Source organism: Triturus cristatus, chromosome 2_2, assembly GCF_964204655.1.
Source record: "Triturus cristatus chromosome 2_2, aTriCri1.1, whole genome shotgun sequence".
NCBI classification, from domain to species: domain Eukaryota; kingdom Metazoa; phylum Chordata; class Amphibia; order Caudata; family Salamandridae; genus Triturus; species Triturus cristatus.
Window position 1 is genome coordinate 150636657 of NC_140582.1, and position 23883 is coordinate 150660539.

At 44.2% G+C, this 23883-nt stretch overlaps 1 protein-coding gene across 4 annotated transcripts in view; it reads left to right on the forward strand.

The window, feature by feature from the left end:
* LOC146861982 (phospholipid-transporting ATPase ABCA1-like) overlaps positions 1 to 23883 on the forward strand; it is a 3104259-nt gene that overhangs the window by 2208465 nt on the left and 871911 nt on the right. For all 4 annotated transcript variants that reach the window (XM_085641135.1, XM_085641137.1, XM_085641136.1 and 1 more), the window contains exon 39: positions 20543 to 20687. In XM_085641135.1, the coding sequence (XP_085497261.1) occupies positions 20543 to 20687 (145 nt within the window). The remainder of the gene's footprint in view (positions 1 to 20542; positions 20688 to 23883) is intronic.

Sequence of the window (23883 nt, forward strand, 5' to 3'; positions counted from 1 at the left end):
ACCGGCCTTCACCTGGAGTCCTGACAGTTCAACGAAGTCAGCCAACAGCCGGGCCATTTTCCCAAGATCCCCATGGAGATCTTTTTAAGAGACAGGGTCGTATCATCAGCATACAAGGATACCATGTGTACTGTGTGACCCAATGGGATCCTCCATCTGCTGTGAAATAGGCTCAATTGCCAGGACAAATGGAAGTGGCAAGAGAGAGCAACCCTGACGGGTCCCGTGTGATTTTGGGCAAAAATGAGAGATGTAAGGTACATGTTAGATTTGGGGGTCTCTAGTTGGCAGAGGTAGGTACCTTTGACCAAATAGGGGCCCTTGCGTCTAGTCAGGGTAAGGGGGTACACTTCCAAAATAACCCCTGCTCAACCCCTTGGTAGCGTGGCAGGAGCAGACAGGCTTATCTCAGAAGCAGTGTGTAAAGCATTTGGGAACACATACAGTAACACAGTGACAACACTACAGATGGACACCACACAGGTTGTATTATAAAAATAAGTATCTTTATATAGACTTAACACAAGACCACAAACAACAAGAATCCACAATACTGTACTTTAAAAATGGCAGAAATTACTTAGTTCTATTTAGATGGTAAATGCAACACTTTATGTTCAATGTACCTTTGGATGTGTAGCGCTATACAAACAAAAGAGTTACAGGGAGGGTGATGCGTCGGTTCCTTACACACAAGAACGGGGATGCGTTGGTTCCTTACTCTGGGGGAGGTGATGCGTCGGTTCCCTACCTGCTGCGCAGGTGACGGTGATGCGTCGGTTCCTTACCAGAGGGGAGGTAATGCATCGGTTCTTCTCCGCGTGAGGAGGTGATGCGTCGGTTTCTTACTGCGCTTCTGTGGCGATGCGACTCGCAGAGCCGTGATGAGATTACGATCTGGTGCAATGCAACAAACATGACGTCTTCTTGATGTTGCGACAACAAAGGGGTGATGCGTGCAACCCCGACGGCCGTGCGGTGACTCTGTGAATCTTCTTCAGCCACGACAGGCTCTGCGACATGCTTCTCTGGTGATGCGACGGTGTCTGCTGCGATGGCGACACTCTTCTCTAGTGATGCGGGGCGCTTCGGCGATGCGATGGCGACAGCTGAAGTGGCGGCACGCTTCCTCAGCGATGCGATGACAGCTGCTGCGGCAGCGACACGCTTCTCTGGTGATGCAACGGCGTCTGCTGCGACGGCGATACTCTTCTCCAGTGATGCAAGGTGCTTCGGCGATACAATGGCGACAGCAGCAGCGGCGGCACGCTTCCTCAGCGATGCGACGACAACTGCTGTGGCGGCGACACGTTTCTTCGTCTTGAGTCGTCCTTCCAGCTCCCAGCAACAAGCAGTCTCTCAGAAGGCCCAGCTCAACAGCAGGCACTTCAGACTCTCAGCAAGGGAACTCAGGGGAGCTGGTTGGTGCAGTATTGTATCCCTCAGACTTCAGGCAAGAGGCAAGCTCTAGTTCAAGCCCTTGGAGATCTTCTTACAATTTGATGAAAGTAGCACAAAGTCCTTTCTCCTTTCTTTGGTAATCAGGTAACCACTGCAGGCCAATCCTCAAACAGCACACAGCATAGGGATAGTCTCCTCCTGCAGTCTCTCTCTCTGGTTCCTCCCTTCAATAAAGTTTCTTCTTGTTTCCCAGAAGTGATCTAAAGTTCTGGGGTCTGGGTCCCCCTTTTATACTCATATTGTATTTGTTCTCTGTATGCAGAGAGGCCTTTGCCTAGTCCAAACCAGTTCTGGTCAGTCTTGGAGCACTTTGTTGATAAGATTCCTTCTTTCCTTTGACAGTGTGGGACAGGGACATCAGGCGCACCACAGGAGGTGGAGCCAGCATTGTGGAGGGAAGGCACATCCCTATTCAAGTCCCAGGCGCAACTCCTCCGACCCATCTACATGCAGATCTCTCTATTCTATGCTGACTCACCCTGTCTCCTGGAATCCCCCAGCCCCTGTCACTCAAACTCCAGACAAGGAATACACAACCTAGCAGAGGCAGGCTTGGATGGTTAGACAAAAAAATACCTACTTTCTAAAAGTGGTATTTTCAAACACAGAATGTTAAAACCAACTTTACTAAAAGATGCATTTTATCATACTGAGTTCAGGCATACTAAACTCAAATTTCTACCTAGTTCCCTGAGTCAGTTAGGATTATAAGATGTAATAATCAAAGTGCCTATTCTGGCAGCCTTGCAGGTAGCCTTGCAATAGTGAAAAATGAAAATGGCTGTAATTCACTATTAGGACATGCCACACACACCAGGGCATGTCCTACATTATACTTACTATGCACCCTGCCCTTGGGCCTACCTTAGGGGTGCTGATATGAAGAAAAGGGAAGGTTTAGGGACTGGCAAGTGGGTGCACTTGCCCAGTCAGCATGGCAGTCACAGACTGCACACAGGCTCTGCAATGGCATGCTGAGACACACTTTACAAGCTGCTTCTGTGGGTGGCACAACCAGTGCTGCAAGCCCACCAGCAGCATTTGATTTACAAGCCCTGGGCACACGCAGTGCACTGTACTAGGGTCTGACAAGTAAACCAAATAAGCCAATCATGGAGTCCCTAATTCATACATACCAAAAACCATGGCCCTTTTAGCCACTAGCTGTGCTCCGGCCATTTGAGACATTTTCAACTCTTCTCTAATTACAGGCACCATTCCTATGGCTTGGAAAGAGGCATCTGTCCGTCCTATTCTGAAAAAGCCTTCAGCTGACCCAACTATCCTCTCCAATTACCGTCCCATCTCCCTCTTACCACTTTTGGGCAAATTGTTGGAAGGTTTTGTAAATAAACAACTTTGTTCCTACCTTGAACAAAATGGAATCCTAGACCCCTCACAATCGGGTTTTCGGAAAGGATTCAGTACAGAAACAGCCGTGCTGGCAGTAACTGATTCACTTAGACGAACAGTTGATGCAGGGGGTGCAGTTAAACTGATCCTTCTAGATCTCTTCGCAGCTTTTGATACCATCTCGCACACTAAGCTTGCGGAGAGACTAGTTTCGGGGGGTATTAAAGGAACGGCTTTGAAATAACTAAAAAATTTCCTGGCAGATAGATCCCAAACAGTTATCCTGGGTCCCTATTCCTCGCCAAAGATGCCTTTGAAGAGAGGTGTCCCACAAGGATCTTGTCTGAGCCTGACCCTCTTCAATATGTACATGTCTCCTTTGGCAAGGATAGTTGAACAGTTGGGTTTCGAGATCATCTCTTACGCAGATGACACGCAGCTCTTGTTCACTATTGGGGGTAACTTAGAGGAGGAGAAAATGTGCTTTGCAAATGGTCTGGTGACAATATATGACTGGATGACAGCAAATTTCTTACAACTAAACCCAGACAAATCAGAGATTATGTTACTGGGTAAAGCAACCGATGCTTGGTCAAGCGATTGGTGGCCAACTAAATTGGGCTCTGCCCCCACCCCTAAGGTCTCAGTCAATGACCTGGGCATAAAAATCGACAGGGCACTGTCTATGAAAGAACATATTGTGTCCACATCTGCATCCTGCTATTATAGCCTTCGGCTTTTGAGAAAAATCCTTCCCTATATGCCTACCTACCATCGCAGGACTCTGGTACAATCCCTGGTCACCAGTCGTTTGGATTATAGCAATGCATTGATGGCAGAAGTAGGCGAGATCCACCTAGCCAAGCTGCAGGTAGTCCAGAACACAGCTGCAAGGATGATCTTGAATCAACCTGCAGGCCACTACTTAGAGAACTCCACTGGCTAACGGTGAAAAAGAGAGCTTTTTTTAAGATCTGTTGTTTCACCTATTCTGCTCTTAACAATAGTGGCCCTCTCTATTTACAAAAAAAACTTTTCAAATATTGCCCCGCAAGGAATCTTGGATCTAGCTCTCAGGGTCTTCTGCAGGTCCCACAATAACATAACATAACATAACATACATCAATTTACCATAGGGAGCACTTGCACTGTGGCACTGAATAGCAGTGGCACAGTGCCCAAAGCATCTATAACCAGCAAAAACATGTGAGGCAACAGCAAAAAATGGAAGGGAGACCCACGCCAATAGTGCCAGGTCTAACAGTACGGGTCTAGCTGTGGGGGCTACATATAACAGTTGCACTCAGCAGATATACGCACGGGGTATGCCATATCTGGCTAACACCACTAACATGAAATCCCATCCCAAGGTGTCAAAGGCCTGACAGATATCTAGTGACACACACATAGACAATGGGTATAACCTGCACAGCATTCATAACCTGAAATAGACGACGGATGATTAGGGAGGTGCTACGACAGAGGACAAAGCCGCACTGATCAGCGTGTAATAACTCCGGGAGCAACGGGAGCAGCCTGCACGCTAGGGCTTTGCTCAAGATTTTGTATTCAGAATTGAGCAAAGAAAGGGGCCTATAGGAAGTGAGCTCCTTGGGCAATTTGACGGGTTTCAATAATTAAGTCATTAATGCCTTCTAAGAAGCCATTCTCAAGGGAATTAAAGAATTTTTCTAGCTGAGGTAAAATTGTGTACACTATGAGGAGTAAATGTCAATGGGGACCCCATCAGAGCCCCATGTCTTGTTACAGGCAAGTTCCTTAATAGACCCGCAAATTTCACAAACGAAGATACGGGCGCTTACGGCACCCTAGATAACAATGCCTTTCGTAAAAAGGAGGTGATGTCTGTCGGGTTAGGAGATGTTGGGGCTGGATAGCCTTGCACAAAAGTCACGAAAGGCTGTGTTAATGTCCACCTGTTTCCTCGAGACATTGTGTGTATGGACAGAATAGGTAAGCATGAGGGGTTTGGTCGGTTCAAGTGGGCTAAAAGGGTACCTGGATAAGTGTGAGTCCTCTGGGCATATGCCTGGTAGTCAATGACATGAAGATGCTAAAGGAGTTCTGCATAGGTGATCTTAGCTTCACATAGTCTCTAAGAGGCCTTGTCATCCTCAATCATGGCCCTTTACAATGGTCCAAATCTTCTCTCTAGTTGTGTGAGCTCCAGTAACTCCACTTTTCAGGCACCCCTCCACCGCCCAATGGATGTGCCTCTAACCACCACTATGAAAACCTTCCACTCCACTAGGGGAGAGGAGGCTGTGCCTTTGTTTTTTGAAAGTATGCATCAATACATGTCGAAAGCTAATGCCGAAAAACCACGCCTTCAAGAAGGTAGGCTGTAGGTGCCAGGTGGGGATATGGGTCGTGATCCGACCCCATGACAGCACCATTTCCAAAAGGTTGTGGTCAGAGAGTGTTTTCCCCAAATGCGTTGCATGTGTAACACTAGACTGGAGGTGGGAAGAACATGGAAACCTGTCAAGGCAGGAATGCATGGTGTGAATTGAACAAATATTTCCTCATTCCTGAGTTATGAGCCCAACACTCCAGCCATTGTCGGAACACTCTAGCCTGTCACATGGGGGACGTGGCTGGCAGGGGGATATGAGTGATTGAGCGCTATGTCCAGGACTGCATTGAAATCCCCACCCAGCACCCATGGGTAGGATGTCCAGTCCTTTAAGACTGTTGATAAGTGGTCCAAGAACTCATCCTGTGCCGTGTTGGACACATAGATGCACCCAATTACAATTGGAGCCCCATCCAACTTGCCCCTGAGCAGCACAATACACCCCAGGGTGTCAATACGTGTGCCCACTGGCACAAACGGGACGCCAGCACGGAGCCATATAGCAGCACCCCTCGCATATGCTGAGTAAAATGTGTAAAATACCTGTCCCCTCCATTTTCTACGTAGTTTCTAAGCCTTAGATGCCCTGAGATGGGTCTCCTTTAAAAATGTGATGTGGATGCAGTGCCTATACATTTGAGCTAACACCCTATGCCTTTTATGCACAGAGCCCATCTGCTCACATTCCAAGTACGGATGTTATAAGCATTCAGTTCTGTAGGTATCAATGAGATAAGATTGTATCCCTCACAGCAGGGCCCTAGTGTTCAAAATACACCCCACATTGCTGCAAAGAGAAACAGAAGGTGACTGAATAAAACATTTAAATTCAATGTCCCTATACTCGGTCCAGCAAAGTGATGTCATTCAACCATACAAGAAAACAACCAGTAACATATTTACTGTTGAAAAAGTGGTGCCTACACTTAAGGGGTGAGCAAAGGCTAGATCGAGCTGATCGGTACCATGTAAGCACACGTGGTAGTCATATCAACTAGTAGGGACTCCAGAGACCCGAAACCCCATAACATCATAGCATCAGTGCAGCAACCATGTAAAGTACAAAGGAAAACATTCAGTAATCAATTCAGTGCATAAAATTACCTGGCCCTCCCATTTGTCTGAGTTGCAGGTGGCGACCTGAACAAACATAACAATGTAGCATAATAATTACTCACAATCATCAACCCAATAAGTTGTGTGTCATGTACAGGGTGATCGAGGGGAACAGTGCCATGCTGCCAATTGCCTCTCAGTCAGAGGCACTGCCCTGAGACAAACTGGAGCTGACGCGCCTCTGTGGTAGGTGCAGGGTGGCAACCCAAAAGGATTGCATCCTGCCGTGGGGAGGGGGCCATGCCTGGGCTGCCACGGTCCATAGCTCTGTGCTGCTACCTCCAAGTGGCTTGCTGAGCCTTCGGCGGGTTGGATCTCAGCTGCTTGCATCTCTGTAAGTCCGGAAATGGTTGTTCGAGTTAGTACCAAGCGTCTTCTAGTGTTTCAAAAAATGCTGTGCACTGATCGTGTATCACTTTGAGCCTGGCCGGAAACAGTAGGGCATACTGGAGGCTAGCCTCTTGCAGGTGCTTTCTGATCTCCTGAAATGAGGCAGTCCTGCGATGGTATGTGATAGTGTAATATGGTAAAAGAGAGACCCTGGCATTGTCTATGAGGATGGGCGCCATCTTTTGTGCTGCAAGCAGCAACGTGTCTTGGTCTCTGAAGGTAAGGGTCCTGGTTAACTTGGGCCATGATGGCACACTAGGGATAGGCTTTCTTGAGGGTACAGAATAAGAGAGCCACATCAGGGCCACCGTGGTGCGGAGCCAATTCTCTATAAATTGAGTGATTTGGGGTCCCTCCCCCCCGTGATATGTCCACAATGCGTAAATTGTTTCTTCAAGAACACCCTTCCGCATCTTCTGTGTGGTCCTGAAGTTGCTCCACCTGTCAGCACAGATGGGAAAGTTGTGACAAGTGGTCTGCATAGCAGGGTGACAGGGTACAGAGGGTCAGTTCACTCGACTTGACTCTGTTGGCTAACTTGAGCAGGTCATCTTTGAGAAGTCTAATATCGGTCAAGATGGGCCCCCAGCTGCTTCTCAATGGCTATGCATGAGTGGCGTATCTCCTGGATTATGGCATCCAGCTTGTCCGTTTGGGGTGCTGCAATGGTAGGGGGGACATAGTCGTCCGGTGTTGGAGTCAGGGAGCTCTGAGAAGGGCTTGTCCGTTGTATTTCCAGTGTGCCTCATTATATACTCTAGTGGACTAGTAGTGCTTCCTGTACGAATCGGGCACTCCACTCTGCACCCACCATCATTTCAGAAGGCTATGGACTCACCAAGGGGCCCCCCACCATATGGCAGGTGGTGTCTCCTGGGTAGGAGAGCAACTCTATCCTGTAGGGCTTTCAAGCAGTCCATTCAACCCGGTCAGGCCTCAACCGCCGACTGGGACACAAGGAGTGCAATGACCATGTCACTCTGGGTTACTCCATCTTGGGGGCCAGAACAGGGCCCCTACCAGCCACCCCCATGCACTCGGACAGCATCCCCACTCTTTGCTGCCCCCACGGTCCCAATGAGACCAGACGAAGCCCGGATTAGGCATCAGGGCACAGTAGGGTGACAGAGCTCACACAGCGATGTACGTGGGTCGTCGCAGAGGAGGCCCAGTTAACACAGCAACAACATCAGCTATTCCGGTCCATGCACTGCTCGGTACTCATGTGGCTGACGAGTTGGTGGCAGTCCAATGGCTGTCTTGCATCCGCCCACGGCACTCCACACTTAGGACACAGGATAGGCTGACACACCGTCAATGTTGCCGCTAGTTGGTGGGCACAGTGGAGCCATGCCAGGCCGTGGAGGTGTCCCGCTCCACAGGATTCACATTTGGCGCCCTTCCTCAGCTCCCCTTGATGGGGCCTATGCGCCATCAGTCCCCCATTCAGGCAATGGGTCTATTGCCAGCTGCCGGTGGTCCAGCATGTGCCGGGGGCCCCAACCTACCATCTTAGGAATCAGGATGGCTCTCTGTCGGGGCCAACACTGGTGAGTGGGTGCTGCTGAGCCACCAGAGGCTGCTGTAACACCTCACTTAGCGAGTCTCCTGCACATGGCCTGCCAGCGGTACTATCTTCCTGTCAGCCACAGCTGACCCCAGCAATAGGTAACCCAGACCGCACCCTGGATCCAAAGGGAAAGGTCACCAGGCTATCCACACGGCTCCAGTAGCTGCTGTGCTGAAACTGGATGAGGTTATGGTGCTGGCCTCACATAGACCCAGTTGACATTTTCAAGCCAGCACTGGGGGGGGGGGGGGCTAGGGCCAAATTACTTGTCTCTGTGGCCCTCCAAACAACACCCAGGGCCCATCCTCTCATTGCAGGGGCAATCACTGTAGGTACAAGGCACAATGCTGACAAATAACGAGGAATCGAGAAGGACTGTGGGGCCTGGGTGTCGGAGCCTTTAGTTTATGCTACCACTATCTTAGGCAGCTTGCCAAGCCCCCACCCCGGTAAGTCTCCCTCAACTCAAAATGTTATTGTATGCACACAAATTTTTCTAAGGAGGAGAATGGAAGTCTTGATGTAGCATGACTTTCCAGAACGTCTTGAACACCAAGGTGTCCAGTGCACTAAATGTTATTTTCTCATTTGTAAGTTCTACAGTCTGGTTCATGAAATCAGGAACTGATTCATAGAATGTGCATTCATTGAATTTCCAAAATAGAAGTTCCACTTTCTCATGTAAACTTCTAGACCTACTTGGTGGACTAATATGTAAGGCTAACAACACAAAGTCGATGAACACACAAGAAGTCATAACTTTTAGGTTTTCCAAAATACTTTATATGTTTGTTTCAATCCAGGAAGCAAATTAAAAAAACTTTCTTGCTAAAGGCAGATTTAGGTGTGCTTCTAAGGTGGCAAATGAAAGTGAACACACCCAAATTGTATGAGGATAGTGTGGTAGGGGAATCTATTTTCACTGTGAAGAAATGATTTTATAGAAATGTACAAAACATACCATACTGACATTATGAGTGATTGGAAACTTTCAATGCCATACCCTTTGTACTCTCTTGAATTCTATGAATTACAATAAAAAGAGTAACATTAAGACAAATACAGACTTAAGTAAATATTGATTTGAGAGTTTTCATGACCTTGCTGCGCTTGGGGAGAAAACGTCTAGGAAAATCATTTCGGCTTGTTGGTTCACTAAGGGGCTGATTTAGAGTTTTGGTGTACTGTCTTTCTTTTCCTGTCCGTCACCACCAGGAAAAACCTAGTGGTATGGGACAGGAAAAACCTACAATCTTCCCCACACCCTGGCAGAAAACTCCCAAGGTGTGTGGGTCATTAGTTCTTATGTTTTCAATAACAAACTCTCACTTTGGTTAAAAGTTTAGAGGACGGCTGTCAAAACCAACAGTGGCCATCCACCAAACATTTAGTACATTGAAAGGAACTGCCTTAATGGCGGTTCCCTTTGATGTAAAGAGATGACCACTGGGCATCTCTAAATTTGGTGGAAGGAGCATCATCAAGATGGTGGAGATAATGTTTTCCACTATCTTTTCGGACCCTACTCAATTACCCAAACTCTAATTCAGGCTCAAAGAAACAGATGGTCCGAATTAGAGTTTAGCAGGCAGGTTACTTTGTCACAACAGTGACAGAATACCCTGTCTATCAAACTCTTTTTCTGCCCACCGTATTTTACGTTGAAGGTAATCCATCCAACTATCCTCCCTATTTAGAGTGGGCAAGTGTATGGCTCTATTTTCACTTCCTGTCCTGCCAAGAATACCCTGTCAGTGAGCAAAAGTAAAAATACAAATATGATCCCCATGCCATGAGAGAAAACTCTCATGATGTCAGGGTTATTAATGTTTTCTTTACCAAAACCAAGCTCCCAATTTGAGAGTTCATTTTTGAAAAAGAAAAACTCTTTTACAAGTTTATGCAAGCATCTATTACCAATGATGTAAGCACACTAAACTTTTAAATGGCTTTGTGATGTGATATAGTCAGTGACTTCATCAATGTTTTAATTTTAAATGTCACCAATGATGTAATCAAGGATGTCATTTTAAATGTCATTATAATACATGAAATCATAACGTGCATGGTGGGGGCGCATGCTACAGATATGTCAGTAAAGGATAACTGGTTAATTTGAGTGTGTTTTTTTAAAACATTACTTTTATTATTAGTACAAGTCCTAACAATAATGTCACTAACCTTTAATTTTTTCAGTTAATATATTGATATATTTTCCCACAGTGACAGTCGTCAATATGGCTGAACTATATAATACATATTTTTTATGTAAATATAGATATACACACGCACACACACACACACACACATATATATATATATTCACTGAAAAAACCATAGGTTTCAGGGGCGTTATAGTTAGTTGAACATTTCACTCGTACAAAACCATAGAAATTCCTCCATTATAGTTAGTTCAGCTAACTATAACTTGCGCACCCGCAATGCACTGCTGATGACATCACATATTACATCACTCATGACATGGTCAGTGACATCACTCATGACATCACTGATGACATCTCAAATGAAAATTAAATATGTTTTATATATGTATATCTCAAGTTCGATAGAAGAATAAATGGGTATATAAGTGTCTAAATGGATGATTTGTTTTGTAAAATTGATTGTATAACTGACTGATTAAGTGTATCTTAGTGAATACCTGGGTTAGTCAGTAATGTTTAAATATGTAAATATCTGTATCAGTCTCTCACTTTGTGTATAAGTGGCTGCATGGGTTGGTGAGTAGCTACATGAGTCTATATGGATTATTAGTTGGTCGTCGTGGGAGATCTAGGAAAGAATTTCCGTGGAATGCTGGTGCAGGGGATATTCACCTAAGTGTTTAGGCTAGTCCTTTGGGAGCAACTGTTTATGTTGCCACTCCAGAAACCGAAACCAGTGATCCGAGGGCAGAGGCCCTGCAGATGGCACACGAGGTGGGGTGCCTAGTCGTGTGCACCGGCAGAGCAGCGAAGTGACAAGCACCACAACACACAAAAAAGGTGACAAGGTCACTGAATAACACAGGATCTTCTCTTTGTATCTGGCAGGAACAACAAAGTTAAAATGCCCTAGTACCAAAATGTAGAATTAGTGCTACAACAGTCTTCAAGAGGACCTGTGATGCCGCGTCTGCCTCCCGTACCCTGAAGGCGGCACATGGGTCGACCTAGGATGGCAAATTTGGGTAGGCTCGAACATGTCCGAGTGGACCCCGTCCTTAACCCGGGACTAAGAGGAGTGGGACTCTGGATGCCAGGGACGCCCCGAGTCCTTATCCTCATCGGAGGAGAAATCGTCCTTCGATACACCCTCTCCCTCTAAGGGAAACCCACCATCGGGGTCTACAATAGTGGTGACAGCGTTGCAATTTTCTCCAGACTCCTCATCCTCGTGGCAGGGTGCATGTTTTAGCGTTCGCGCATTCTTGAGGAAGGTCTCTGTAAGTTTATCAAATCCTTCCAAGGGCCCCGTGTTATGCTAAACGGCCCTTTTATTCCCCATCTGGGAGCTACTGGGACCCGCCACCACCAGATCTGGGTCACTGGACACCCCAGGGATGCTTTTCACCAGCTTATCAACCTGATCCCTAAGAGGAGCCAACGCCCTAGAAATAGCCAGAGAGAGGGATTGGTCCAATGCTGGAGGGAGAAGTTGGGGGGCCATTCCTCCTCCACATCCTGGTAGGAGGAGTAAAAATGGTCTTCTGGAGAAGACATGCTAGCAGAGGGTGTGAGCACAGAACAAATGCCCTTAAAGTCCTTAAGGCAGCCCCCTCGCCGGTACTCCAACAGCTGGGCTTTCACCAAAGCTGCTATAAGAATAGACTGAGGCGCAATACCAATTACCACCACCAGGTGGCGCTGGTCACTAACATGGCTGTGTGGGGAAATCACCGCATAGCGGTGTCAAAATTAGGCGAGGGTTGATCGGGAATCAAGCGGATACTAAAGGAGTGAACGGATTCCTAAATGCACATAAAGACCAGCGGGAGCGCTTGACGGAGCTGCCTCGCTCGGACCAGAAGTGCCTGACAGGATCTCACCACACGCAGAGCGCACAGCAGGAGAAACTGCAAGGGGGAGAATGCTCTTGGGCATGAGCCTGCTGTGCAGGGAATATGAAACAATACCAAGGCAATAATGCTAATAACGTGCACAAGAAACCGCTATACAAGCAGCAACAACGTCAGATTAAGCCAAAAATGTAAGGAATGCACTTACCTGACGAGCAGTGAAGAAAAAAGAAGCGGAAGGGATGTCACAATATTATATACGATGGACTGTGATATGATTAGACTATAGTTGCCTTGGAGACTACCCCCTAATGCTTCATGGGTTGTGTAGTCTTTTGTTTAATGATTGTTGTGTTACATTTTCTTTGAACTTCTATGCAAATAAAGTGAGGAAAAATATGCATAATCCTCACCTCCATCCTGCCATAAAGTTCATTAAACTTTATTTGATCTGATTTAGAAACATAGATCATAAAAGTGTACATAAAAACAGTAAATCCTCTTTCCTAATACAATACAGTGAGAATTAATTAAAACCAGTAGGTAAAAACGGGTGTTACAAAACCCGGTTCAGAGCAACTTCAGGTTAAGAGAATCGTAAAGTTCAATGTTTCGCAAGATCAATCTCATGTACTTTGTGCAAGTAAGATGTAACACTCCAATACCTGACCAGTCTGCACTAGATAAAACTGCAGAAAAAATAAAAATAAAAAGTGTTTTGCACACTTCTGTCACTGGGCTATATGCGGGCTACAGCTGGGTGATATTTGTGATATTTGTGCTACATTTGGGCTCTTTTTTCTCTGGTGGCCATCTTGGGAGACTTATTTAGTATGAAGTTTACTAATTTCCTAATTTACTGCAGTCTCCTCAGTTGGAAATGCTTTCAGTTTTTTACTTTGATTCAATCAAGAAGGCATTCAAATGTGTTACACATTTGCCATAAATTCAGAATGTTAACACTCTTGTTGTTCATTAGATCACTGTAGTAAAGCTACTGCTCACAAGGAGTTAACTGGAAGTCAACTGCTGCTATTGAAAGTGATTGATTCAGTCTGCATGCCAGCATTTTCTAATGAAATAGAAGAGGATTTGAGATCTCACTTAAAACATGCCCTAAATTTTCTTTCTGCAGCACTAACCATAATTTCTATGGCAAAATGAACCCCCTCATTTTGTTCCTTTGTAAATTAAATGTTTTAAGTGTTACCAGTCTATTCCAATCAAGATGGCTTCAGTTGTGCCATAATTTTGTCATAAGTAAGACTGTTAGCTCTCCAGTTGTTCTTTAGAACACTCCGGGAAGCTGCAGTAGAACACAAAGGCATCAACTGACAGGCTGCTCCTGTTGAAATATAACAGGAAGATATTTGAGATCTCACTTAAAACATGTCCTAATTTTTCCTTCTACAGCAACTAACCATAATTTCTATGGCAAAACCCACTCATTTTGTTCCTTTTTAAATTAAATGTTTTAAGTGTTACCAGTTTATTCCATTCAAGATGGCATCAGGTGTGCCATAATGTTGTCATAAGTAAGACTGTTAGCTCTCTAGTTGTTCTTTAGAACACTCTGGGAAGCTGCAGTCGAACACAAAGGCATTAACTGACAGGCTGATCCTGTTGAAATATAACAGGAAGACATTTGAGATCTCACTTAAAACATGTCCTAATTTTTGTTTCTACAGCACTAACCATAATTTCTATGACAAAATAAACCCCTTATGTTGTTCCTTTTTAAATTAAATGTTTCTAAGAGTTACCAGATTATTCCAATCAAGATGGCTTCAGGTGTTCCATAATTTTGTCATAAGTAAGACTGTTAGCACTCTAGTTGTTCTTTAGAACACTCTGGGAAGCTGCAGTAGAACACAAAGGTATCAACTGACAGGCTGCTCCTGTTGAAATATAACAGGAAGATATTTGAGATCACACTTAAAACATGTCCTAATTTTTCCTTCTACAGCATTAACCATAATTTCTATGACAACATGAACCCCATCATGTTGTTCCTTTTTAAATTAAATGTTTTAAGAGTTACCAGTTTATTCCAATCAAGATGGCGTCAGGTGTGCCATAATTTTGTCATAAGTAAGACTGTTAGCGCTCTAGGTGTTCTTTAGAACACTCTGGGAAGCTGCAGTAGAACACAAAGGCATCAACTGACAGGCTGCTCCTGTTGAAATATAACAGGAAGATATTTGAGATCTCACTTAAAACATGTCCTAATTTTTCTTTCTACAGCAACTAACCATAATTTCTATGGCAAAATGAACCCCCTCATTTTGTTCCTTTTTAAATTAAATGTTTTAAGTGTTACCAGTTTATTCCAATCGAGATGGCATCAGGTGTGCCATAATTTTGTCATAAGTAAGACTGTTAGCTCTCTAGTTGTTCTTTAGAACACTCTGGGAAGCTGCAGTCGAACACAAAGGCATTAACTGACAGGCTGATCCTGTTGAAATATAACAGGAAGACATTTGAGATCTCACTTAAAACATGTCCTAATTTTTGTTTATACAGCTCTAACCATAATTTCTATGACAAAATGAACCCCCTCATTTTGTTCCTTTTTAAATTAAATGTTTCTAAGAGTTACCAGTTTATTCCAATCAAGATGGCTTCAGGTGTGCCATAATTTTGTCATAAGTAAGACTGTTAGCGCTCTAGTTGTTCTTTAGAACACTCTGGTAATCTGCAGTAGAACACAAAGGCATAAACTGACAGGCTGCTCCTGTTGAAATATAACAGGAAGATATTTGAGATCACACTTAAAACATGTCCTAATTTTTCTTTCTACAGCATTAACCATAATTTCTATGACAAAATGAACCCCATCATGTTGTTCCTTTTTAAATTAAATGTTTTAAGAGTTACCAGTTTATTCCAATCAAGATGGCTTCAGGTGTGCCATAATTTTGTCATAAGTAAGACTGTTAGCGCTCTAGGTGTTCTTTAGAACACTCTGGGAAGCTGCAGTAGAACACAAAGGCATCAACTGACAGGCTGCTCCTGTTGAAATATAACAGGAAGATATTTGAGATCACACTTGAAACATGTCCTAAATTTTCTTTCTACAGCACTGACCATAATTTCTATGACAAAATGAACCCCATCATTTTGTTCCTTTTTAAATAAATGATTTAAGTGTTACCAGTTTATTCCAATCAAGATGGCTTCAGTCTGCCATACTTTTGTCATCAGTAAGGCTGTTAGCGCTCTAGTTGTTCTTTAGAACACTCTGGGAAGCTGCAGTAGAACGCAAAGGCATCAACTGACAGGCTGCTCCTTTTGAAATATAACAGGAAGATATTTGAGATCACACTTGAAACAAGTCCTCATTTTTCTTTCCACAGAACTAACCACACTTTCTATGGCAAAATGAACCCCATCATTTTGTTCTTTTTTAAATTAAATGTTTTAAGTGTTACCAGTTTATTCCAATCAAGATGGCTTCAGGTGTGCCATACTTTTGTCATAAGTAAGGCTGTTAGCGCTCTAGTTGTTCTTTAAAACACTCTGGGAAGCTGCAGTAGAACACAAAGGAATCAACTGACAGTCTCTGCCCTTGTTGGATGGTCATGATTTACTGAGAATGACAGACTTCATTCTCACATGACTGAGAAAGATAATGTAAATTTACAGAAAATATGCTCTCATTTTTGCTTCAATTTTCTCTCAAACATGATTCATGATATCCCAGCAGAAGGTTTTTCCCAGGGTAAAATCACCTTAGAACACACCACAATTCCTGAAATTAGTATGGTACCATCAACAAATGAATTCTAATGTAACTAAAGTCTGTTATCACCCTTTATAGTTCTACTTTTGGTAACCCTCAAAATCTTCGATTCACTACAATGCATTTCAATGGGGTACTATCATGTATATTGGTCCCAAGATCGCTGCCAGCAATTCCAGGATGAAGTGCTGACAGCCAATCAGATCTCACGATGAGATGTGTCTTTAGGCTCCGCCCGGATATTGAATCTTTTTTTTTCTTCTAATTTCTCATGAACTACTTAACGGATTTACACCATTTAACAAAAAGGGATCTTTCTGAACAAAGGGCTACTTTTTCGCCAAATTTGGTGTAATTCCGTTTAGCAGTTCGGGCTGTAGCCGTGTCTAAAGTTTCCTATGGGAATTAACATGGAGAAAACACGTTTTGGGACCCCCCTTTTTTCTCAGCCCCTGCTTGCCGAATCACCCCGAAACTTTTAAGATAGGAGCTGACCGGAGCGCCCCATGAGTTTTGAAAATTTCGCAAATATTCGTCAACCGACGCCAAAGTTATTGGGAAAAGAATGTTATGATTTTCTTATGGAAAATAGGTCCTAACTATAACTACCTACTGGCGACCGCCAGTAGGTAATATATATACTTATATACATATATATATATATATATATATATATATATATATATATATATATATATATATTTACTGAAACAAAAAACAGTTGAGTTACAGTTTTCTTAAGTAACTATAATTCATGACCTAAAGTAGCTATAACTCACGCCTTCGCAATGCATTCGATAAGTATAACTGATGATAGGTGAAAATGTCAGTTAAAACATACCATTTTAAACTAGGAAAACCACAGAAATTCATCGGTTATGGTTATTTCAAGTAACTATAACTCTTGCCTTAAAATAACTGTAACTTGCGCACTGCACCATGCACAGTGTTGCTATCAATGATGTAATTTTGGAAGTTGCTGTTATGTTATCATTGATGGCATAGAACATGTCATGATTGATTTAAGATATAAGGGAATTAGCAGTGTTTGGCAAGGACATGAGTTATAGCTATTTTAAGGCATGAATTATTGTTACTTGGAATAACTTTAATTGTTCATGATCTGTGGTTTTGTTAGTTTGAAATGGTATGTTTTAACTGACGTTTGCACCTAACTATAATGTCCCTTTAACCTCAGTTTTTTTCCATTGTAATGTAAGATATTGTTACATCACTTTAAACATTGTTTTTGTCAGCAAAAGTCTACAATTTTTTTTAAATTGAAATAATATGTTATTCGCCCTGCACAGCGTGGGGTTGGGCACAGTTGCCCACATCACCCTTTAAAAAAAGAAATAAAAAAAAAGCAAGTTTGCTGTCTCTAACAAGACTCCACAAGGGGACCCTGGCCTCCAACTGGAGTGACTTAAAATTATGGTAAGCTCTCTTGGGGTCATGGATTCAATGACCTGGGATATTTACTGTGGTTTTCATTTAGTGTTGCCAGGTTGCTGATGCACTCCTTGCAGCACTCTACGACATAAGAAATGGCCTAAGAAAATTGGTAAGACCGCCATGAAAAGGCTGTCAGAAACTGACATCCTAATCCCTATGGCAGTGCCTCTGCAGACACTGCCTCCATTGTAGGGATTAGGCTACGGCAGTCGCCCGAAAGTCTTTTTGAGCCTGTCAGAGGCGGTGTTTTTTCCCCTGCCATCCGCGCTCCGACCACCGGTATCATAATCCAGTGGTCAGACCGCTGCCCTAGATGTTGAGTAGACTGCCACCGACAGCCTGTCAGTGACTTTCTGCCCAAAATCGTAATCGGGCCCTATGTGTTAACATTATTTTAACTATAGATGAACATAATCATGCCCCATTACTGTAAAGTACAACATTGATTATACTATACACACACACTCATCAAATTATATATAAATATATATTTTGTAATTTAATTTTTAATGAGGTTACAGGGAAGTTATAGTTAGGTTCAGATTTTGCATCCACAAAACCATAGAATTTCTGCAGTTATAGTAAGAGTTATCTCAAGTAGGTATAACTTGTGCCCTATGGTATCTATAACTCACACCCCTGCCATGCACAGTGTTTTCATAAATAATTATGCTGCAATGTTGCAGTGATTCTATCAACCATGTCGTCGAAAATGTCATGAATGACGTAATATGTGAGGTAATTATCAATGCATGGCGAGGGTGTACGTCATAGTTACCTTCGGGCACGAGTTATAGTTACTTGAGGTAACTCTAACTATAACTGGTGAATTTCGATGAACCTAACTCTGATGTCCCTGTAACCTTTGGTATTTAGTGAATTTTTAAGGTTTTTTAAATTCTATTTCCTATTGTAACTTTTGTTACTTTTGGTGAATTTCTAGGGTTCTTATAATGTAAAGAAATATTTAATTACCACACATTGATCCAACCACCTCCACTCACACCCTTTGGCTGTTTGTGGCAGGTGGTTGATTGCAGGGCTTCACTATGGCCAGGTCCTGTGGCCAACCCCCCACATGCAGTCAAACCCCCTTTCAGCACGTGGCCAAAGGCAGTCCAGGCCCTCCAGCCATCCCCCTGCATGCAGCCAACCCCACACCATGCACAACTGAAGGCCCTGTGGCCAACCCCCCAAAGGGAGCCACCCCGGAGTAGGGCATGCAGTCCCCCTCCCTGTGCTAATCTCAGCCCTAGGAACATCATCTCCTGGGGCCAGGCACATTATGTAGGGAAGGGGGCACATATCTCCCTCAACGGGCCGTTTTTGGCCCCAGTGACCCCATCTCCCACCATTGTAATTATTGGGGTGGGTCAAGTAGCCCCCCTCCTGGGGCCGATTTTAGTCCTGGAGACACCATATCCAGGACATGACTTTATTGGAAATGAGGAGAGGGGCACATAGTCCCCCTCTCTTGATTGATATCGGCCCGGGCCAGGGCAATTAGTAAAGGGGAAGGAGGCCATGCCTCCTTGGGGCCAGATTTCCTGGGTCAATGATTAGTGGAGGCACAAGGCCTCCCTTCCAGGGCCGATATCGCTCGGGACCCCACCCCCTTGAGCCAATTAAGGATGAGTGCCCATGCAGGGCACCCCAGGTCCTCGTTGGGGGCAGTGAGGGGAGCCCCAAGGCCCCCATTGTCCCAGCCAGCTGTACCCATCCAGCAGGAGCTGGCATTGCTCCCATCCACAGGTAGCAGCTAAAAATGCTTCTGTCTGTGGGCAGTAGCAATATTCAGGTCTATTTCCCTGCCCGCAACACTGAGGACAGGGAAACAGATCTGAAAGATTTTTCTCCCAGCTGCCAGGAGCATTTTTAAAGCTCCCACCAGGAGGAATCAAGCTTACAGTTTGCTCTTGTTTGGTGGGAGCTTTGAAATTGCCAAGCGAGAGCAAACACAGTTTTTCCCGCCAGTGTGGGCGGGCAAAGTGTTATGTCCCAGAGATGGGCGACCTGGAACAAAGCTGGGGGATGGGGTCCCCATGGCCAATAATGGCTCTAGGAACGTGGATGTGAAGCCCCCCTCCCCTGTGTTATTCCGGCCCGGCCCTGGGGAATGAGGTCCCTGGAGTCTAAATCGGCCTGGAGAGGGGGGCCAAGTGGCCTTCCTTCCCTTATGATTATTGGCAGGCCTCAAGAAATGGATTCTCTGGAGATAAAATCGGCATGGGGAGGGGGCCATATGTGCTCCCCTCCCTCATGAATACTGTGCATAATCCTCCTTGGTCGAAGCCCACCCAGAGGGCATTATAAAACACAGATGACTTCCAGTGGAAGAATATATTGTGCTGATGTTTTTAAAACTTTCCTTCATGTCTTCCTTACTCTCTGCTCGGCCGATGCCTATGTGGAGCCCTGCTCTGGTATCCACAAGCACCACGATCCAGAACAGGCTTCTATCAGGGGCCTTGCACTGCACACGTCAGGAGCTTGTTCGTTCTCAGCGACCACAGCTGCTCTCGCCTTATCCCTTCCTCCATGATGGCTCCTTCTGGTACTGGGGCTTGTCAGCTGTACTACTTCCACAGCAATATATATAAAACTCTCTGGCACTCCCACCCTTAAGGCGCTCAATAATCTAATTTTCTACCTAAGATGGTACAAGAAGAAACCGGGAACACCAGAATTCTGTAGGGAAGCTGAGATCAAGATTATCTTTTGAAATGTATCTTTTACATAATAGTGATTATTTCCCATTTTTATTCTTGTCATTACAAATGGCTTGTATACCTTTTATGACCTCTTTTAGCGTCTTCAATGCTCTCAAAAAATTGTAAGGCATTACTGTTAAAAGAATGTAGCGAATAGTCTTCGAACGTCAATGCTGAACTAATGTAATACAGTGATCATGCTTGCTGAATGCTCAATTACCCTTCTTATGTCTGCAGAAGGTAGGCTTGTATGCATCATCAACCTGACACAATTATGTTTTTTTTCCTTTTTGCCCTCATCAATAGCATTTCATGTGATGCTTCTTCTTCCTTTTCACCCTTTTCTCAGGTGGTCCATCACGCCACTGATGTACCCATCCTCATTTCTGTTCAGCATTCCCAGCACAGCTTATGTTGTCTTGACCTGCATCAACCTCTTCATAGGCATCAATGGAAGTGTGGCTACATTTGTTCTAGAAATGTTTAAAGATGAGGTAAGTCTTTTCTAAATGCTTGTTAATTAGTTAGATTAGTCAAAGAGAGAATCAAAAGATGTGTCAGTTCTTAAAGAAATGTATAAGAAATGAACAGTATTGGGCGAAGCAATATCCAATATCCTACATTGCATAGCAAATGAACGTTATGTGCATACTGATTTGCATACTGGTCAGAAAAGAGGCAGCTGCATTCTACAAGTGGGCGGGAAATAATAAATGAAGTAAGTATAGCAATTGTAAATTATGTAAAAGAAGTGTGTTCAAGCACAGGTCAAGAAAGGTAATACAGTTATGGATTACACCCACAAAGTAGCAATTTCCAGGAAGACAGCAGAGTCACAAAAAAACAAATGAATGGTTTATGTTAAATCTTGCAGCAATTCACATCATTTACATCTTAGCATAAGCAGGAAAATACATGGTGGGTGATTACAATGTCGGGTAACACCATCTGTGAAACGAGACCGAACTACCTCCGGTCGGTGGTCCCGACCGCCTGGGTATTCCGACATTTCCCTATGGAATTATGTGGTACGGCTGTAAACTGGCCGTAGTACGTGCTCCCATAGGGAAATGGGAGGTGGTGTTAATCCCTGCAGGGATTAACAGGGGGGCAACTGGAGGCTGCAAGGGAAAGGGGGCCCTGCTAGGGGCCCCCAAACATGCTTTCTGACAGGGTTTCCATGTCAGAAGGGCCGGCATGGAAACCCTGCCGGAAACCGTGCATCGCAATCTGGACGGCGTAAACCACCGTCCATTTGGATGACGTGCCGATTCCGACAAGTCGACGGGCTACATGAGCCGTCGGAAGCCATCTGGAATGACCAGCCATTTTCAATTCTGACCGACTGAATAAAAAAAAGCCTGTCAGAATTGAAACCGACAATGTCGGTCGTAAGGCCTCCGACCTGAGGTCGGAGGGCTTACGACCGACATCGTAATTGGCCCCTTAATATTATTTCTTACAATAATTCCTATCATGAAATAGTTTTTCTTTTGTTGTTATGTTCATTTTTTAGTTCACAAATGTATTGAAAGATTTTAATATAGCTCTTTACCACAAGCATGGTTCCTGCTTGTTCTTTCTCTTTTTTTGTCACAAAAATGTCTGTGATCATTTTGATCTAACCTCGATTTATGGCTTCTGCATTTGAATATCCTTGTCAATTACTAAAATGTCAATATTTGCCCCCACTTGCTGGATCTGCATGAAACAAGATATCCCTAGAAAGAGCCTAACTTCCTGCCTGCTCAATTTATCGCAGATTCATCAAACAGTGCCAAAGTTATTGGCAAATGATCATGTTTTGCTCCCATTTCACTTTCTCATTGCACCAAAGTACATGCAAAGAACTATACAAATTAACAGAAAACTAAACACATAAATACGTAGAATGTTGTCCAGATTATTCAGAGGGTGTTATAGCTCTTAGCAAATAAAATGTTGTAATCTCCCTTTTAAATAAGTACTCTTCTTATCAGAGCTGGATTAAGTTAGGGATTCTTAACTGGCTTAAACCAAGAGAATAACAGAAATGTCTGCTGAATAAATGTGATTATTTTTCAAAGGTGGCAAACTTATTAGCAATTAAACCTTTTTTGCCACACCATTAAATGTGCCCCCACGTTTAACAGACTCATCAATAGTAAACTAAAGCATGCTTGCGTTCAATGCAGTGGGTTTAAATAAGCTACCACCCTACCACATTTCAAGCAAATTGATAAACAGCACCATTGTTATTAGCAGGTCAACACTTTTTAACCCCCCACCCCATCCTAACCACCAGCTGTGAAGAATTTCCATATTAACCGAACACTAAATATGCAAGTACCTATAGAATGTTGTACAGATTTTTCAGAAGGTCTTACGCACACTGGGGGATCTTTATCGAGATGGTACCCTCACGTCATTTGAAACTCTAATATCAAATGAGGGACTCCCACCTGGCCACTTCTTTTTCACTACTCTATAGCTGAAACAGTTGATGCATGCTGGGGTAGCATGCAACAGGAACACCCAATGCACCTCACTGTCCAATACCTTCATGTCATGGGAGCAGGCCAACACCTGACAAGGTGGCTTGCTGAGTCGCTGCGTAAGCATGCTGCCATCCTGCTAACCCTGTTGTGTAGCTGTCGGGAAATGGACTCGGGCTACCCATGCACGGACAAAGAGTAGAGTGCCATTGTAAAACATCCTGCACTTGTTCTTCGCAATGCACATTTCCGCCTTATTCAAAATTACATACTCCACAGGGCCTCCCTCACTCCGGCAAAGATAAACCGCTATTATCACCGCAACAATACTGCCTGCCCCCCTGTTCCCTTCTTGATGCTGGCCTGATACACATGCTGTGGGACTGTCCCTCCCTGCAATAGTACCGGCTAGGCGTGATCTCTCTGTTGGCAGACCGCATGGAAAGACTGGTGTCCCATACCTGGGTGGCCTGCTTGTTGGGCCTCACTCACAGAGACAAGAAGCACAGGGCCACCACACGGTTCATAGACTTGTGGCTGCTCCTTGCCAAGTGCCTAATCACCCAGGGGTAGAGATTACCGATGCCACCTGTGGTCTACGCATGGTAACTTTCCATGTGAACCTGGGCCCGAGCAGAGGGCATTTTTATGGGCAGAGAAGCCATGTGTGGCCTCTGCAAATACCTGCTAACAACTAGCTGGGATTCTTACCTGTCAGACTTCCAAGCGACCTTAGCCCCCATTGACATCCCTTCCAAGGCACCCACATCTCCATGGACTGCATAGACCCCCATCCAGCCCTTGATCCATTGCCTAGAATGCCTGACGTCCCCCAGCAGATTTCCCTCCTCCTACGTTGGTAACTGCTGATATACCCCTTGTTCCGACTAATTCCCTGTAATGTTGTATACAGATCCCTCCCTCCTGTCAAATAATGGCATTGACTCTCCTGTTGATGCCACCCCATTGGGGAAGAAATACCTTTTAGTTCTTATTTCGGTATTATTATATCTTTCCAGTTTTAAATTGTTTCTAAAAAAAACTCATTGAATCTTTGGTGTAATGCACTTTTGTGAATTGTTGACACGACTATGTACTACAAGCATTACGCGACTGTTACATATGTTTTTACTGTGTGTAATGTGTATACAACAAAATACAATAAAAAGATTCAAACAAAGAACCAAAGCTGGATTACATACGGGATTTATTTAAC